Source organism: Sciurus carolinensis, chromosome 2 (assembly GCF_902686445.1).
Source record: "Sciurus carolinensis chromosome 2, mSciCar1.2, whole genome shotgun sequence".
Lineage (NCBI taxonomy): Eukaryota > Metazoa > Chordata > Mammalia > Rodentia > Sciuridae > Sciurus > Sciurus carolinensis.
In genome coordinates, this window is record NC_062214.1 from 17,344,471 (window position 1) to 17,361,451 (window position 16,981).

General features: G+C 43.8%; 1 protein-coding gene across 1 annotated transcript in view; it reads left to right on the forward strand.

The window, feature by feature from the left end:
• Window positions 1-16,981, forward strand: part of Chd6 (chromodomain helicase DNA binding protein 6) — a 206,508-nt gene that overhangs the window by 183,861 nt on the left and 5,666 nt on the right. The window contains 22 exon segments of the mRNA XM_047538643.1: window positions 236-460; window positions 1,954-2,081; window positions 2,084-2,175; window positions 2,177-2,376; window positions 2,378-2,451; window positions 2,454-2,544; window positions 2,546-2,815; window positions 2,817-2,871; window positions 2,873-2,903; window positions 2,906-2,954; window positions 2,956-3,311; window positions 3,314-3,421; window positions 3,424-3,525; window positions 6,201-6,254; window positions 6,257-6,351; window positions 6,712-6,918; window positions 7,940-8,126; window positions 8,129-8,275; window positions 8,278-8,391; window positions 9,873-9,875; window positions 10,189-10,376; window positions 11,333-11,452. Coding sequence (XP_047394599.1) covers window positions 236-460; window positions 1,954-2,081; window positions 2,084-2,175; window positions 2,177-2,376; window positions 2,378-2,451; window positions 2,454-2,544; window positions 2,546-2,815; window positions 2,817-2,871; window positions 2,873-2,903; window positions 2,906-2,954; window positions 2,956-3,311; window positions 3,314-3,421; window positions 3,424-3,525; window positions 6,201-6,254; window positions 6,257-6,351; window positions 6,712-6,918; window positions 7,940-8,126; window positions 8,129-8,275; window positions 8,278-8,391; window positions 9,873-9,875; window positions 10,189-10,376; window positions 11,333-11,452 — 2,896 coding nt within the window.

Genomic DNA, 16,981 nt, shown 5'->3' on the forward strand with positions numbered 1-16,981 from the left:
ATGACTTTGAAATAGGATGTAAATACCAGAAGAAAGAGCTGAAGATTTGAAAGTAGTTCCTTCTTTGGGAGTCTGTTGTTACAAAACTTCTCAATTTAACTTAAATAAAAATGGACAAACCAGTCCACCTGCTTCCTTGATTCATGAGCTTTTATAGTATGTGCTCAATAAGTAGTGTGTTGGCTTTTTTGAGCGGGGAAAACAGTTCAATCTCCCCCTCTGATTAAATCTCAAGGTGGACTAGGAGAGAGCAAGCAGATTTCTATAGAACAGTATCTTCCTTTGGCGTTGTTTATGATCAAGAAAAGAAAACCTTCGATTGGACCCAGTTCCGCATCATTTCCCGTTTGGACAAGAAGTCAGATGAGAACCTGGAACACTATTTTTATAGTTTTGTGGCCATGTGCCGGAATGTCTGTCGTCTGCCCACGTGGAAAGATGGTGGTGAGGAAAACGTTTTGTCATAATGTTGTCAGATGAGATGGGGAAAGAACATGCTGGTGTCAAACTGCTATGGTCACTTTATTTATTTATTTATTTATTTTTTCATCATCTTTTTTTTTTTTTTTTTTTTTTTTTTTGTTACGTTTACATAGGGTAATGATGTTTATTATATTTTCCCCTCCCCCCCACCCTCCCCACCCCTCCCACCCCTCTTTTCCCTCTACACAGTCCTTCTTTCCTTCATTCTTACTGCTCTCCTTAGCCTAACTCTAAACCTAACCCTAAACCTAATGCTAGCCCGTCCCACCCCCCATTATATGTCCTCATCCGCTTATCAGCGAGATCATTCGTCCTTTAGTTTTTGAGATTGGCTTATCTCACTTAGCATGATATTCTCCAATTTCGACCATTTGCCTACACATGCCATAATTTTATCATTCTTCATTGCGGAGTACTATTCCATTGTATAAATATGCCACAGTTTCTTTATCCATTCATCAACCGAAGGACATCTAGGTTGGTTCCACAATCTGGCTATGGTGGAATTGGAGCAGCAATGAACATTGATGGTGGCTGATCTCTGTAGTATGCTGCTTTTAAAGTCCTTTGGGTATAGGCCAAGGAGTGGGATAGCTGGGTCAAATGGTGTTGCATGGTCACTTTAGATGTAACTGTGGAAGTAGTCTACCTGAGGAATTCAGGTAAAGACAAGTAAGTTCTTAGAAATTCCTATTTTTCAGTTGCATACACCCTCAGTAAATAACTCTCCCCAAATGAAGTAACTCCAGTGAAAGTTTGAAACTCAGATTAAAACCTCACAGAAATATTGAGATTACCATTAACTACTTTTTCTAAAGTATAGGTTTTTTTTAAGTCACATCAAGATTTATCCTATTCTGAACTTTAGACCATCCTTAAATTAAATCTTAATAATTTTAAATGTTTTCTCATGTATTGACTCGCAGAAAGTAAGTGGCTGTCATTTTGAGCCTATCCAACTTGGGTTACGGCTGCTGACAGGCGTGCACAGACATCCTGCCTTCGCCTAACATGTGGCATGGTTAAAGTGTTTCATTCAGACCTAGGAACTAGGTGTTTTGGAAAGACCATGGAGTCATACTGACAAGACCTGGATTTGAATTCTGATTCTGCCACCTTGAGCAGTGGTAGCTTATTTCATCACCCTTAAAACAGGATGATAATGACATATTGTAGGATTTTTGTGCGAATTAGATACACAGATGAAGGACCTTATATCGAGGGTAGATGTGTATGTTAATTAAAGGGCAGCTGATATTTATAGAACTGATGTTTTCTTTCTTTCACCCTCACTCGGTCTGTTCTTGTCCATTCCCTTTTTAGCTACCCACTTTAGCAGGGTCCCACATACCTAAAACTGCAATGCTGAGGAGTCAGGCAATATAAGGCCAAGATGCAGAGGCTCAGGGGGAAGGTGAGTATCTAAAACCACACTTAAGTGATAGGCTCTGCATTTCCCTTCCTCTTCAGGTCCCCTGATGCCACCATCTATGTTGAACCCATCACAGAGGAGCGGGCTGCTAGAACTCTGTACCGCATTGAACTGTTACGGAAAGTTCGTGAGCAGGTGCTCAGATGTCCTCAGCTGCACGAGCGCCTTCGCTCTGTAGGCCCAGCCTCTACCTTCCAGTCTGGTGGGAGTGTGGAAAGCATGATCGAGAACCTGCTCATCGCACTGCCAAACACGGGCTCAAACCGCACTGACTATTACATCATGAATGACCCCCAGCTGTCCTTCCTAGATGCCTATAGAAACTATGCCCAGCATAAAAGAACTGACACCCAGGCACCAGGAAGTCTCTGTTGCCTTTACCAGGCCAACTCCAAACTATATGAATCTCTTACCTATACTCAAATGAGTAGGACTTCAGAGTCCCTTGAAAGTGAACCTGAGATCTGGTAAAAGTAGAAACAGAGATGATCATCTTGTTCTGCCTGGGGGCAGCTTACCTGACATGACTTGTGAAAACTTATTTCTAAAATTCAAGATGTCATTTCCATCAACCATGAAGAAAGTCTGCTGCCTGAGTCCTTGGATAATATGATGTATGGTAAGAAGGTGCTCATCCGAGCCAGGCTCTTTTCAAGAGAGTCAAAGTACCAATACAGAATCTAGAAAAGATGCCATTGTTATCTCGGCAAGCAGAGATGGGAGCTGCCAGCCTGGTGGCCATGAGACAGCAATAACTTCAGGCTCCTGTCTTAGGAGTAGCTTAGAAGAAGGAGTAGCTCAGATGAACATTAAAATGAAAAAACATTTGTAGTATCTATTTCAAAGGAAGGAGAGCCCTGCCGTAAATGAGACAGGGCAGAGACCTGAAAGCTAGGGCAGCTAGAAGCCAATGCTTAGCTTCCCCTGTCCTAGATGCAGGAAATGAAAGTGGGTTTGGTAGATATGTGCAGTCTTAGTGTCTGTGACTCCAAAGAAACCTCTCATCTGATCAACAATTGATTGATTTATTGAAAACAAAAGTTAGAAAGTAAATTAATTCTGAATCAGAACCAGAGTGATGAAGAGGAGGAAGAGGAGGAAAATGAGGAAGAAACCTTAGCAGTGGCAGCAGGCACAAGAGACAGATCAGAGGTTTCGCAGCTCACTGAGCCTGCTGCAAATATCTCAAGGGAAAAGAGCCAAGACTTCCATCTGGATGAAGCCAAGAAAGGAAGCCTGGAGGCAATAAGCCAGACTCCTGGACCACAGAGGGCCTTTCCTCCAGCAGCTTGTCAGTGCCACTGCAAACACATGGAGAGGTGGCACATGGCCTTGGGAGTGATGAATTTGGAAGTGGAGAAACCCAGGGTTTATAACCCAGACCTATACAGAAGCAAAGCCGTATCACTGCAGTGGAAGGTGAGCCCACTACTGTTCCATCAGAGCCATTTAAAGTGAGACATGAACTTTTAAAAGAACCTTGGAAAGAAAGGGCAGAGGGGAAAAAAAGTTCTCCACGTATACTCCTGAAGGGAGTGAGCCCAAGTCCGAAGACATGGATTTTGAGAATAAAGATGATTATGATCGAGATGGGACCTGCCATAGTCAAGGTATAGTATGTAAGATTTTTTTAGTGTATTGAATAAACCAGTCCTTACGTGACAGGAAGGGAGTGCAGGATAGGGTCACTCGTTTTACAACTTCTGAAATGGACTTACCTCTCCTCACCACATGCTTGAAACCAAAGATCATAGGCCTTGGTCTGAAAATTACAGAGTAGCAACTGTGGTCATCCCAGAATACAGGATGATCATAGGTCATCATAGCCACCGTGTGATCTGGGCAGGGTCTCGTGTGCTTTTTATGCATAGATGCAAAGTCCACTGCTAAGGAGAAGTTGTTTGTTCCTGCACTAGATCAGGCACTTCAAGCTGGTTAAAGTAGAACAGCTTTGGGACCTCAGAGGCCTGCAACTAATTTGCAGGAACTCCAAAAATACAAATAAAGTTGATCTTTATTAAAGTGAGCATAGAAAGTAGCATTTATTCATGTCATTGCCAGAACTTGGTGTAATGTCAGTGCATTTTTCTTAAGATTCCTTTTGTAACAACAAAATAGCAGTTACAAGTAACCAAATAAATAAATAAATTTGACCTTCTTCAATAGGGAAATCTTAGATAAGGTTCAAGTTAGAAGGAATTCAAAATGTTAAGAAAATCTAGGTGACTGAGATTCCTTATGTTTCACGTGAATATAAATATAATGGTAGGGAGCTTTAAACTCCCTCTTTTGGTTTTGTTCACTGTGATCCGTGTCTATGTTGGGAGAGAACCCACATCAAAAGTCACACACATGGGCTGGGAACATGACTCAGGTTGGTAGATTGCTTCCCTCACATGCATAAGGCCCTGGGTTCAATCCCCAGCACCACACAAAAAAAAAAAAAAAAAAAAAAGTCACACTAGTTAGAATGTGGACTGAACTGAACTGAGGAAACAGACTGATAGTATCATGACCCCACCATGCCAGGAGCCAGTGAGGACCATACCGAGGCTTTCCCCTTGCCCTAGGCCTCCAAGTATCACTACCATGTGTCCAGTTATAAAATCCACATGGTGGGAAAAATATCACCAAATAATCAGTTTTGCAAACTCAGATCATCATATGAGCACAGGGTAAATGTGATTTAGAGGAGAAAAGTTCTTTCCTTCTTCTTTGGTGTCACCTAAGTCAGGGTAGAGGAGCCATGACCTTGTACACACTCTGATACTGGATAATCATCGCACACAAGTGTGGGTGCCCTATTGGTCCCCTTCACCCAATGCTGCTGCAAGTCTTTTGCAGACCTTTGGAGGGGATCTCTACACACAGGAGGTGTGGGATACATTGTGCAAAAGATTAGCCCTCTCTGGAGACCAGAAATCTGCCATTGTGAAGAAGCAGTAACTCTGGCTGGTGCACCTTCAAGGCACCCCCAGTTTTCATGGCTCCTCTGCTTAAAACCTCAGTTGTGCTTTCATTGAGTCCATAATAAAATCCAGTTTTTCTCTCAAGACTTATGGAACTCAGGACAGCCTAGATGATTTTCATCCCCACAAGCATTCGTTGTCTTTTAGTTCCTTGTCATGTCCAGAGTAACCTTCCCTCATTGCCTCCTTGCCTCTCTGGTGTTTCCTCTGTACCATCCTATTTGGGAGTCCTTCCCTCTTAGTCGGTCAAGCACCTTGTTCACTTAATCACAGTTTGTAATTCAGCTGTTCCTTTATTGTTACTCTGCTTTCTCATGAGACTCTTTAAGAACCCTGAGGGCCCCGACCAGTATGGCTTGCTTACCCTGAAGTCCACCAGGCCTGGCAAGGCTGTTGATGTAAGATCTCTGTGGCTACCTAGGAGACCTGTAGCCACAATTGAAGTCTCACCATTTTTAAGGGTAGACATCCCTTGTCATTTCACCAAGAAAAGAGACCACAGCTTTTTCTGCCCTGGGCATTTCACTGCCATCTGTTCATATCCCTGTCATTACTGGTAAGTGGATCTTTGAAAATCCATTTCACATTGCTGATTAACTTTAAACAGTTTTCTTAAGCTTGAAAGGAATTAGCTGCATTTCTTTTTATTTCCCCCTCAATGAGTAATTGAAACATTCCAGGTTTCTTTGCATCATTTTTGACATGAATCAGGTCTCCTTTACCTTTGTTGTAAGTTTCATGATTCTTCATTCTTTCTCTTTGATATTACACTCTTGCTATGTTACATTTTATACTTCATAGACTGTCCCTTCAAATGTGTATTAAAATGTTCCTCTTGTCCACTGTACAGTGAGAAGTGCAGCCAATCATCTCCTGTTAGGAATACAGAGAAATCTCCCTTCTCTCTTCCGTTGTCAGTTTCAGTGCATCCTTGATATACAGCTTGCACTCGTCCTAAAGCAGGATTTGCCTTTATAGTTTCACTAGCTTGGGGTTCTCTTGGAAATAGAAGATGTGGTAATTAATGCTTAATTTAAAATAAGTTAGCACAAGCCTGGGGTTGTGGCTCAGTGGTAGACCGCTCACCTAGCAGTGTGGGGCACTAGGTTCGATACTCAGCACCACATAAAAATAAGAAAATAAAGTTATGTGTCCATCTACAACTAAAAAATATATACATTAAAAAATAATAATAAGCACAGAATGAGCTAATTTAAAAAAATGAAAGACAAACCTGGATGTCCTGATCACTCAGATCATTGTTATCTCCCAAGCACCTAATTAGGTTTTTTTTTTTTTTAAATCTCCCTGTCCAGACTACCCAGGAAAGTACTCTGAAGAGGAAAGCAAGAGCTCGGCATCAGGCATCACAGGGACCTTGGGGAAGACCCCCAGGAGACCCGAGCTCCTACCATTGCTCAGCTACTGCAGGAAAAAACCCTTTATTCCTTCTCAGAGTGGCCAAAGGTATCTGCCAGAGCTGCATTACTCACGTCAAAGGCATTCTCAGCTTTAATTCCTGTAAAATATTTCCATGAAAAAAAAATCAAGATAAATGTTCAGTATCTTTAAAATATATGTACCACTTAACACTTAAATGTTGAAGATGTATGCCCTTGACTAAACTAAAAGCTAAAAGTGCCAAATTGTCCTCATGTTTATAGCACTGTATATTTAATCTTCATTGTCTGGACTATGAAATGTAAGGCTTATAAAGTGAGTACATTTGAGTGCTCTTTTCTAACCAGCTCCTTCTGCAAGAAAACTTGACCCCTGATCTCAAGAGACTTTGTGCTTATTCTTCAAAGCTGTTATCTTTTTTCCCAGGATCGTGTGATAATTAACCGCCTGGATAACATCTGCCATGTGGTGTTAAAGGGGAAATGGCCCTCCAGCCAGCAGTACGAGCCCTCGGGTACACTGCCCACCCCTGTCTTAACTAGCAGTGCTGGTTCTCGAAATGGCCTCTCAGAGCCAGAGGTGGCAGAACACAGTTTCAGCAATGGGGCAGCGTTGGCAGCCCAGATCCAGAAGGTGAGGCTATAAGGAAAACTTTGACCATAAAACAAAGAATGGTGGCACCATTCCATTTCTCAGTTGAGTCTTTCATTCAACAAATATTTACTGAATGGTTGGTGGGTTTTGTCAAGCCATTAGAAATGAATGTATTGAACTTTAACCCAGAGGCTGTGGAGAGCTATTAAAAGTTTTGGAGCAAAGGAATATACTGAAAGCAGGGTTTTGCAGCTCAGTTTGGTTGGCAGGGTGGGTGCTGGTAGGAAAGAGGAGTGCCTCAGCTGGGGGCCTTGGAGGGGAACTGATGCAATGAGAAGGTTCTAGACTGTAGGTTACACGCAGAATGGGTACAAAGAAAGGAACAAACTTGGCAAGGATGATTTGGTAACTTGTAAGTACGTAAGGAGAAGGAAGCATGAAGAGATGGGTGGTTCAACCCTTGGAAAACTGAGACCAATAGGAACTGACAGAAGTTAGGAATCAAAGCAGGAGTGCACGTTTCTGTAGATGCTGATGGGGGTTTGAGGGAATTGTTAGCACACTGATTCTCACTCTTTACTACACATTGGAATTTGCTGCGGACCTTGAAAGCCACTGATTCTGATGTCATTGGTCTGAGACATGACCTGGGTATTAGGGTGGAATTGTTTGGTTTTTGTTGTTGTTTTAATTTTTGGTTTGGGGCGTTTTTGTTTGTTTGTTTGTTTTTTAACTTCCCAAATGATTTTGATGTTGAGCTAAGGCTGCGAATCCCTCCATTATAATCTTGCAGCTGTTAAGTGTAGTGCATGGACCAGCTTTGGCAGCATCTGGAAACCTGTTTCAAAAATGCAGACTCTCAGGCTCAGCCCAGTGAAATAGAATCTGCATTTTAGCAAGCGATCTAGGTGCTTTGGTACTGAAGTGGTGAGGAGGCTTACGTTCAGAGAACTTTAAAGAAGATGTCTGGAAATAAGCCTAGAAATCAGATCTGGAAGAGGAGCTGACACTTGGCCTCAAAAGTGGCATTCAAACCTCTTTGCCATGTGTGTGTTCACAGGAGAGCTTCTTAGCTCCAGTATTCACAAAAGAGGAACAAAAGCACAGACGTCCCTATGAGTTTGAGTTGGAGAGGGATGCTAAGGCTCGGAGCCTAGAACAGTTCTCTGCAACCCACGGGCCACCCCCCCATCGTCCTCAATGCTGGCATGGGGAGTCAGCTATAGATCTCTCCTGCTCATCAGAGGGGTCCCAGGAGCCACATCCCCCTTTCCAGTGAGTGCCAGCACCCCTAAGATTGGGGCTATCGGTTCACTTCAAGGAGCCCTTGGCATGGACTTGTCTGGGATTCTACAAGCTGGCCTGATCCACCCAGTGACTGGACAGATCATCAATGGAAGCTTAGAAGAGACGATGCTGCCACACGGAGGCGGAGAGGGAGACGGAAACATGCAGAAGGTGGGATGGACCTCATCTTTTTGAAGGAGCAAACACTTCAGGCAGGAAATCTTGGTAGGTCGATTGAGTAAAATGTTGACCTTTCTGGACAAGGAAACAAACCCTTTCTCAGAAACCAAGTGTTTTGGTTTATGGATCTCTCATTCCCACTTCAGTTGTCCTTCTTAATCACTCTTGTTATAAGATTCACTCTACCTCTTGTAGAAATAAATGCTAATCCATTAATGTGCTAATCCATGTGTAACCGGGAAAACTGAGCCAGGAAGTCTTGTCATTTCAAACAGAAGAAACCCATTCCTCCAGTATTTCAGAAGAGCTTCTGGCAGTTGAGTGAGCAAAGCGAGACAACAGGGATGAGCTTGCAGCATTTCCTCCGGGAGTGAGGGCCCCCTGGGAACCGAGGTGTGGAGCAGGAACAGGAGTCAAGACTGGCTGAATGTTAGGCCAGGCTCTACTACGTGACATCAGGAGACAACAGGCACACTGCTCAGCCTCGTTTTGCTCCTCTATAAAACTACTTAGAAGAGTTTGCTGTGAGGATAAAGATAATACATTCTAAACTCAAAGGAGATCGTTGTAAACAAGGAGAAGTAAGAAATTGTCCTGGCCAAGAGAAATCTCCTTTGGACTTTGCTTAATTCTCAAAGTTGTATTTTGAGTTTTCTCATTTATTGAATTTTGAGCCCTAAAACACATTTCATGTAAACATATTAGAATCACATTCATTCTAATTTTGAAAGAAAAAATAATGGCCAGTATTTATTGAGTATGCCAGGTATTGTGTTCAGAGTTTTTCAGGGTCCTGTTTGATGCTTACAGTACTGTGGAGATAGGTGTTTTATAGATGAAGAAACTAAATCTTAAAAGCATTAAATAATTTGCCCAAAATTATCCAACTGCCAAGTGGCAGAGCAGGAAAACAAACCAAAGGCCTTGTTTTTTAGATTCTGAGAGCTTTACGTCCAGGCTAAGCTATTTAGAGTATGTCTTCCCCTTAGACTTCCTATATAATTTGGGAAGCTAAAGTGGCAAACCCTTTCTCTACCCAGTTCTACAAACTAATTTTAAGAGGTTACATTTGTTCTGGAGATCAAACCCAGAGGTTCTCTGCCATTGAGCTACATTCCCAGCCCTTTTTATTTTTATTTTGAGACAAGGTCTCACTGAGTTGCTAAGGCTGTCCTCAAATTTGTGATTCTCCTGCCTCAGCCTCCTGAGTAGCAGGGATTACAAGCATGCATCACCTTGCCTGGCAAGAGGTTACCTTTTTTACAAGTACAAAGTCATGATTTCTCTATAATACTCATAGAATTCCGGTGGAATAACTAATAAAAATAATTTTTAACATGTTTTCTTAAGCCTCAGAGTATTTATTTTTAAACTTGTTAATGCAGCCTCCTATTTAGCACTGATACTGTATTTTTTAGTAGACCCTATTATAGGCATTGGTATACAGACATGAAGAAGACAGACCCTCAGACTATAAAGGAAAATATGTGAGCAAATTTCAGTGTGGCATTTTCTGTTACATGGAGAAAGTGCTATAAAAATAGCACAGCCAGCATTGCTTGGGATAGTCAGTGAAGGTGACAGAGGAGTAGACTAAATCAGAGCCGTCAGGATGGAGTTAAAATTTGCCAAATAGACAGAGGGGAAGAAGGACATTCAGGTGGAAGGAGCACCTGCTTGTGTCAGAGCAATGGTCAGTAGGGTGTGTGGGATTCTAATGCAAGCTCCCAGCCATGAAAGTAGGGGGTAGAAATAGTAAGGTTCAAAGAACACCTTGTGTGTTTAAATTTCAGTTGATTCTGTCATAATCAACTACACATGCTTGTGTTTTCCTTCAGGAAGTCCATGAAGACCCAGGGCAGGCCACCCTGAGCACCACACACCCTGAAGGGCCCGGACCTGTCACCTCAGCCCCCGAGCCAGCAGCTACCACCAACAACCAGACTGAGAAAGCTGTTCCCAGCAAGAGTCTGCTTGACTGGCTGCGGCAGCAGGCTGACTACTCCTTAGACATGCCTGGCTTTGGGGCAGTAAGTGTTTGCTGGTGCTGCCCAAGACTGTTGTTAACTTCCTGATGACTTGGGGCCAATTTTGATCAATACATGCTATTGGGGAGAAATCTGTGTTGACTCAGAAACATCATATTACAGTTCATTTTGGGGTTTTTTATGTTTAAATTTGGTAAAATCCTTCAGTAACAGAAATTGGGGTCCATGTCAGAATACTATGCCAAGAAGTCAACGTGCAAAATTAACAGGATAGAACTTGTCAAAGTTCAAAGTTCAAAGTTCAACCCCAAAATCAACCACATAATATCACATGCTCACAGAGAAGTCTTGAGGTTGCATAAACTACCACTTGATGAAAATTTTCCAAGTTAATACATTATAACTTTTTCCCTTTTTGTGGGGGGGTCTGTCCTGAGTTTACATTTGCTGCTTTGGGAGCTTTCCTTCAGATCACTTTGCTGCTTATATTCCAAGTCCTGGTTAGGAATCTTTAGGAGGGCTCCTGAGCACTGATATTTTTTGTCTTGATTTCTCTTTTCTTACTTGCTCATTTACCCCCCCCCACACACACACACACTGTCTTTGTCCTGGGTACATCTGGAAGACTAATAAGATGAATAGTAGAGAGCACACAGGAAAAGAAAACAATTCACAGGTGTACAATCGCCAGAGACAGACAAAGGCAGCAGGCAGGTAGCAGTGGGCAGGGACAGATCCCAAGGCTAGGGATTCACCAGTGCCCTGGGAAGCTAGTGGTCAGCTCAGGCACTCTACTCTGGAGGGCCCAGGGCCTGCACAGCCTGTTTCCAGCTGGCTACAGGACTGCTGGTCCTTCAAGAAAAGAAAGCCTCAGTGAGGGCTGTGGTGGGGTCCTATGCAGAGGGCCATCAGTGGGAAAATAGCAGAACCAACTGAAAAGCACTGCCCTCGTCAGACTTGCACAGTGTTTTGTAATACTGGTCTCAATTGCCTCTTAGAATTTTTCAGACAAACCGAAGCAGAGGAGGCCACGCTGTAAAGAACCTGGAAAATTAGACATCAGCTCTCTGAGTGGAGAAGAGAGGGTTCCTGCTGTCCCTAAGGAGCCAGGACTGAGGGTAGGAAGAGGTCATGGGGTGGGTGTGGGGAGAATGCCCTGGTCGAGCCCTGCTTTGCATACTTGAGGCAAAACCCCAGCTGGAAGTGGATAGTTGGGCAACATTTTTCCAGAGGACAAGAGGCCAGCACAGAAAACTGATGACCAGTGCTAAGTGGTCCCTAGGGCATTTTTGAGTAGCAGTGTGACTCCCCATAGTCATTTGTTTTTAACCTTTACCTCTTAAACAACTGTTAAATAATTCCAAAGCTTCATTTTTTTTTTCTATTTTTTGAGTTATAAGAGAAAAGAAACCTTAATGCCCGCCCCACAGCAGTCTTTTTCCAGTGTTTTAACAAATGTCATGATGGAAATTTTAATTTTTCATGTACATTTTTGACTACCATTTAAGATACTTCCTCCTAGAGCACCCCCACTGACAGGGAAAAACAACTGGTTCCAAGCCCTGCCCTTTCCTACTACAGTCATGAGACTGGAAGGGACTTCAGGGCCATCTGCAGAGTACTTGGTGTACAAGGAATCTGAGTTTGTTTCAATTTACAGATGAGTACAGATTTAGAAAAGAAAAGTCATAACCTCTAGGGGGCAGTAGTAATACTTCAATTGAAAACATGTTGAGCGTGGACAAATTGCACATCATTGAGCTTTTAACCTCCTCAAAGTGCATCCTGCCCAAACAGGAGCTTCAGTCCCCTGGGGGATGTGCTGTTCCTTGAACTCAAGTTCTCCTGAACACTCTCTCCAGCACTCCTGCCAGCTGCAACTTCCCTGAGGATGGTTCCCTTCTTGGTGGGATTCCTAAGTGCAATTTCTTATTTTAGGCCGCAAAAAGACCACCCATCCTAGTCATTTCCTCCTTGTGTAGAGGAGTTGTTACTTAATGTTCCAAGGAAATTTGTCACTCATTTTGTCACTCTCCCAGCAGCTCCACAGACAATTGTTCTCACTCATCTGCATCCTCTACCACAGACACTTGGAGGGAGACCTGGACTCAGTCCCCTAAATTTGACACATTGGAAAAGCCATCCTTTCCCCTCTTTATTCTTAAAAAATGTCTTCACCAGCCTTTTCTTAGGCTACTCTTGTCTAAAGTTGATCCATTCTTTCCCATCCATCTTTCCTCACCCTTCCTTTTGTGTTTCAGCAAACAGCAAGTGTCTCAGTGAAGTCATCAGGTGAAAACCTCCAGTCCTTGTCTTCTTGTGGTTCCTCAGCTTTTGGTTTACACACGTGTCATAAAAGCCATGTGGTTTCCCTTTTGGCTTTCTCATTACTCTCTGCATATCTAGTGGTTTAACTCATATTCCCTGGAAATTAGTGTTCATTCCTCCTCTGTAGGCACTATTGCCAGGAAGCCCCGTTTCTTTTTGTTTTTTGTTTTGTTTTGTTTTGTGGTACCAGGGATTGAACCCAGGGGAACTTAACCACTGAACCACATCCCTAACCCTTTTTGTTTTTTATTTTGAGACAGAGTCTAACTAAATTGCTAAGTTGCTAATACTGACTTTGAATTTGTGATCCTCCTCCCTCAGCCTCCTGAGCCACTGGGATTACAGGAGTGTACCACCATCTTCAGCTCAGAAAACCCATTTCTAAACTGTTCTTGCAAGCCAGCCTCTTTCCAGAGATGGCCTTTCGCTTCTTTATTAATAAATATGCACATTCCTTGCTCAGAGGCCGTTTCTGTGCACTAAGGCAGGAATAGGAAGCACTTGTCCTCCTGATCTCTGTTCTGCTCAGCCTTCCCAGCAGGAGCAGGGCCACATGCTCATCTTGACTCCAGGTGGGTCATGTGTCTCCCACAGCTCCTCCTGGGATCCAAACTGTCCAGGGCATGAAACTCAGTCTATTCAGGCTGCTGTAACAAAAGACTTATAAACAACAGAAATTTCTCAAAGTTCTGAAGGCTGGGAAGTCCAAAGTCAAGATGCCTGCAGATTCAGTGTCTGGTGAGGGCTCAGTTCTCACATGTAGACATCTTGCTATGTTCTCACATGGAGCACTTGTGAGGTTTCTTAGGAGAACACTAATCCCATGAACATGGCTTGGCCCCTGTGAGTTATCCCAGAGTCCTCACCTCTCCTCTCCTCACCTTTGAGGGTAGAATTTCAACATTTGAATTTGGGGAGGATGCAAATGGTGAGGCCATAAGGAAACTCTACTACTTTTTCTAGGATTACATTAGAATTCCATAAGGAATTGCCTTACTTCCTTTGAGCTCATAATACCCTTTCCTGCTGTGTGGCTGGATGAAGTTCTCAGACTTGGCATTACACACACTGCATGGAAGGCCAGTGCCCAGTACCTAGTGGATGCTCATTAACTATGTGTATATACACTCATGCTTTATATAGTTCTTATGTCAATTGTACATATATATGTATTTCATGTATATATAGTTTTTTGGGGTTTTTGAGACATCTGACACTCCCAAATAATTTGGTATGCATTGCCTGAGAACATTTTCCTACATAATTATTGCCGTTATCAAATGTGAATATTAATATAGATCTGATATCTATACTCAGATTTTTCCAGTTATTCAAAAAATGTATTTTAGAGCCAGTTTTTCTGTTCTGGTTTGGTTTGGTTTGGTTGTAGGATTTTTAAGGAGGAGCCACACATTGCGTTTGGTTGTTAGGTCTCTCTTAACTCAGTATTTGTTGGATGAACCTACCCACCTTCCTGGGAAAAACAAGGAAGCTTTGGTCACCACCCTTCTCTTATATCTACCCCAGAGTTTTAGAGCTGGAATAGATGCTGCCAGATATTAAAGAGCATGTCTGGGGGCCGGAATGCTTGTGCCATCACCTGGGAAAGCCACTCTGCCTTCAGTGTAGCTTGAACCCTACACTCTCCTCCTCTTTGCTCTGTCTGCCCTCTCCAGGCTTCCCCTGGAAGAGGAAGGAGGTGTAATTACCCGTAGGGAGAACTGCCAAAGCCCGATTTGCCCGCTGTGTGTGGTCGCCAAGCTGCTGGGAGGAGCACCTACCTAGGGTGGGCAGCAGCTGGCTGGCTAGAGTGACGCTCCCTGCACCGGAAGTGGTGAGCACCACCTTCCTCTGCCAGCACAGCTCTTGCTGTGCTGTGACTGAAGAGTTCTCTGACCCTGAGCCTCTGCTACTGCTCTCCAGGCCTAACAGGAAAAGAAGACCAGTGCTGTGACTTCATAGCAAGCTCTCATTTCTGAGAAGGGAAAGGATGTTTCATGAGGAGTGCTCCATGCACTAAGGGACAGAACCTGGGAGGCCAGAGGTCCTGCGGGGCATTGGCTGGTTTTAAATGAGATGAATCATCCTAGGTACCCTGTCATTGTAAAGATCCTATTACAGCAATTGTTTGAAAATAAGGTGGAGTGTTATTCCTCAAGTCCCTGGGCTTAATTTCCTCCCTAACAAAGATTTCCGAGATTGACCATGTCCTTCCCAGTGGAGAGTTATGAGCAGAGAATGGGAACATGTGTCGGGGAGAAGGGAAAAGATATTCCCCAGCTCTCAGGTGTTGGTGGGCCACAGGAAAGAGCCTCAGAGAAGGGTAGAGATGGGTTGTGCTTACCCTGACCAGCGTCCCTGGCAGAGGTCATGTGCCAGCAAGGCCCAAGATTCTGTGATGTACATAGAGTGGCTGGGTCAGAACAAGGTGGTTTGCATCGTTGAGTGCAAGACAGACTGGTGGGAAATCATCCTTTTAACCTGGCCCCATCCAACAGATTACTGTCTCCTTTTTGGTTTGTTAGTTTTTGTATTGGGAATTGAACCCAGGGGTACTTGACCACTGAGCCACATCCCCAGCCCTTTTTTTTATTTTGAGACAGGGTCCTGCTAAGTTGCTTTGGGCCTCCCTAAATTGCTAAAGCTGGCCTCAACTTACGATCCTTCTGCCCAGCCTCCCAAGTCACTGGGAGCTGTGTACCACCATGCCTGGCTCTTAGGAACTCTGTCTCTTTAGAAACAAGAACCAGCCAGGACTTTCTTCCTAGTGATTGTCCCCAGAGCCAAAGCAGGCACTTGTCCAGCATAGGACATTGCAGGCAACTGGTCATGTTGGGAATACAAGGGATGTGGCATGGCATAGTGGGCACTGGCCTCCTCTGTCCCTAACCAGCTGTGCCCAGACCAGTCCTTGCCCCTCTGTGAAAGGAAAGGAAAAACAGACAGGACTGAGCGGTTTGTTCCAGCTCTGCCATACCAAGGCTCTTTTTTTTTCACTACTGGGGATTGAAACCAGAGGTGCTTTACCACTGAATACATCTGCAGCCCTTTTTATTTTTTATTTTCAGACAAGGTCTCACAAAGTTGCTTAGGGCCTTGCTAAGTTGCTAAGGCTGACCTCGAACATAGCGACCCTCTTGCCTCAGCCTCTCAAGTCGCTTGGATTAAAAAGGTGTGTGCCACCACACCTTGCCCAAGCCTTTTTGAGAAAAGTTTTCCCCTCAAAATTGCCATCATGAAACTTTTGTCTGTGATGAACTGGTTTTTTCTGAATATTCTGTAGCAAATTGAAGGACATATGTAGGACTTCAAAAATAACTGGGGACTTGGAAATATTCAGATATACACATTTTCACGCACGAGTCTAAGCCCTCTGAGAAGCCACCATGCTAATAGGACTGACTCTAGCCTATGTGGTGGTTCGTTGAGGTGATGTGGAGCCTTGGACGAGTGCCTGACACACGGCAGATACTTCTTTTGTGGCAGCTGGCATTCCTCCTGCTGCTCTTCCTCTTACCACCACCCCCTCCTGAGCCACCCCATGCCAGATTCCCTGCACTGACCACTCACTGCTGGGGCAATGGATGTGTCCCCTCCTTTCAGAGCTCTCCACCACTTGTCCTCATAGGTCTCTGAGACCCAAAACCAGTGTCACCAGCAAATCCTTCAACTGCCCTAAAGCAAAACACTGCCTTCTTCCCCCCGACACATTTTTTATTGTTGCATTACAGTTGAACATACTGATGGAATCTGTCCTCACCCACTTGTACATGCACACAGTGTAACAATACAGTTTGGCCAGTATTCACTCTCCAGCACTCCCCTCTCCTCCCGGCCTCCCACCTCTTAGTCCCTTTCCTCCACTGATCTCCCTTTGATTTTTAGGAGATCCACCCCACCTTTGTTTTTCCTTTTTCCTCTCTATTAGAGAAAACATATGACCCTTAACTTTCTACAGTTGACTGACTTCACTTAACCTCTGCTAAGTTTTCCGAGAATTTTACCTCTCTAATAGTTTTGGAAGAAGAGAGTCAATGAAACTAATGAAGTGCCGAGCTGAACTGAAGTACATTAAGTCAGTCCTTAGGAACATAGTAAATAGATTTTTTAACTTCTCTTGATCTCAGCCCTTGGCTACCTCATCTTTCCTGACTTCTGTCTCCATGTGTTCTAGGACTCCAGACCCTAAAAATGGGATTTTTTTCTCATCTTTCTGGTGTCTCTTCGGAGGACCTGCACCTCCTATCTTGCCCCAAGTGTGTGGGCCAGGTCCCTGCCTGATTCTCAGCAATATGAGGTTGGTGGGCTGGCCAGATCCA